The sequence below is a fragment of the Phalaenopsis equestris genome, unplaced genomic scaffold, assembly GCF_001263595.1.
Source record: "Phalaenopsis equestris unplaced genomic scaffold, ASM126359v1 Scaffold235849, whole genome shotgun sequence".
Lineage (NCBI taxonomy): Eukaryota > Viridiplantae > Streptophyta > Magnoliopsida > Asparagales > Orchidaceae > Phalaenopsis > Phalaenopsis equestris.
Window position 1 is genome coordinate 171821 of NW_018253706.1, and position 1200 is coordinate 173020.

At 42.8% G+C, this 1200-nt stretch overlaps 1 protein-coding gene across 1 annotated transcript in view; it reads right to left on the reverse strand.

Moving 5' to 3' along the window:
• Positions 1-598, reverse strand: part of LOC110039212 (probable protein phosphatase 2C 23) — a 2998-nt gene extending 2400 nt beyond the window's left edge. The window contains 2 exon segments of the mRNA XM_020744204.1: positions 1-4; positions 6-598. The exon segment at positions 1-4 is cut by the window's left edge and continues 789 nt beyond it. Coding sequence (XP_020599863.1) covers positions 1-4; positions 6-355 — 354 coding nt within the window. The 5' untranslated portion in view covers positions 356-598.
• Positions 599-1200: the final 602 nt, after the last annotated feature.

Here is a 1200-nt window from a genome sequence, read left to right on the forward strand (position 1 = left end):
AGAGGAAGCCGCGGTCGGAGAGGGGCCCGGAGAAGCGGGGGATGGGCTGAAGGGGGATGGAGAAGAACGAGGTGGAGCTTTCAAAGGCTGAGGAAGCGGAGGCTGAAGATAATTGGGTGGTTATGGAGGAGAGCTCGGTGGAGAGGGCGGTGGCAGTGTTGGCGCTCACAGCAGCGCCGGAGATGGAGTGGAAGGTGGTGAGATCGTCGGAGGACGAAGGTAAGAGGGGAAGGTCCGTGCGGACGTAGCAGAAGGAGTGTCCGAGGCCTTCGTCGTGAGGCTCCGACGAAGATGAAGAAGGAGGGGGGGCGGAGGGGGTGAAGCAGTGGGTCAGCTTTGCCAAGCCGTTGCCCATGGAGGAGAGAAAGTAGGAGGATGGGAAATTGAGTAAGAAGGAGATCGAAGAAGTGGAGATGGGGGAAAGGTGCAAAGAAGAAGAGAGGAGAGTTGACTTTCAGATACAAGTGGGAGGTAAGAGGGTAGGGGGAAAGGAAGGATTTCATTTAAAACATGGAATGCTCTGAAATTGGCTTTATGGGGTTGACATTATGGTAATTGATTGACTTTTAGAAGTTGAAACGGAAAGGTGTTTCTAGGGGCGTGGAGGCGAGGGAGGAAAATGGGACGGAGGGGGAAACGGAAGGTTAAGTCAAAGCACGGAAATTAGGCACACGTGGCTCCTAGTGGGGGAAGCTGGCAGTGAAATGGGTGCTAAGCTCCTCTCTGATGTGATTCCTAAAAGCGCGGTGCTTAAATTTGCTCTAAGAAATGTAAAAATAATCCTCCATTTAATTACAAACTTCATGAGCTTACAAATTATTTTAACTTAGGTTGAAATACTCAAATTTTAAAAAAGAGAAGTATTTTAGCCCATGTTAAAGGAATTTTGAAATTAATTTAATATTTTAATAAATTGTGTGATTCAAATGCTCATTTGTCATATAGGGCTTTCTTTAAAAACCTAGTGTCTAGCCCATAGAGAGGTGCATAAAAGATCTCTTAGGCTAATTCTAGTCTACTACTATCAAGTCTTAGTTTATAAGATGAAAATTTTTATGATAACAACATAAATCACAATATTCAAACTATAAAAATTAAAGTAAGAGAGACAAGTTAAAATGGGTTTAATGAATGCTAACATAAATATAATTAAAAGAACTAAGTTTACTAAACTAATTTTTAAATTTTAAAGTTAAATTT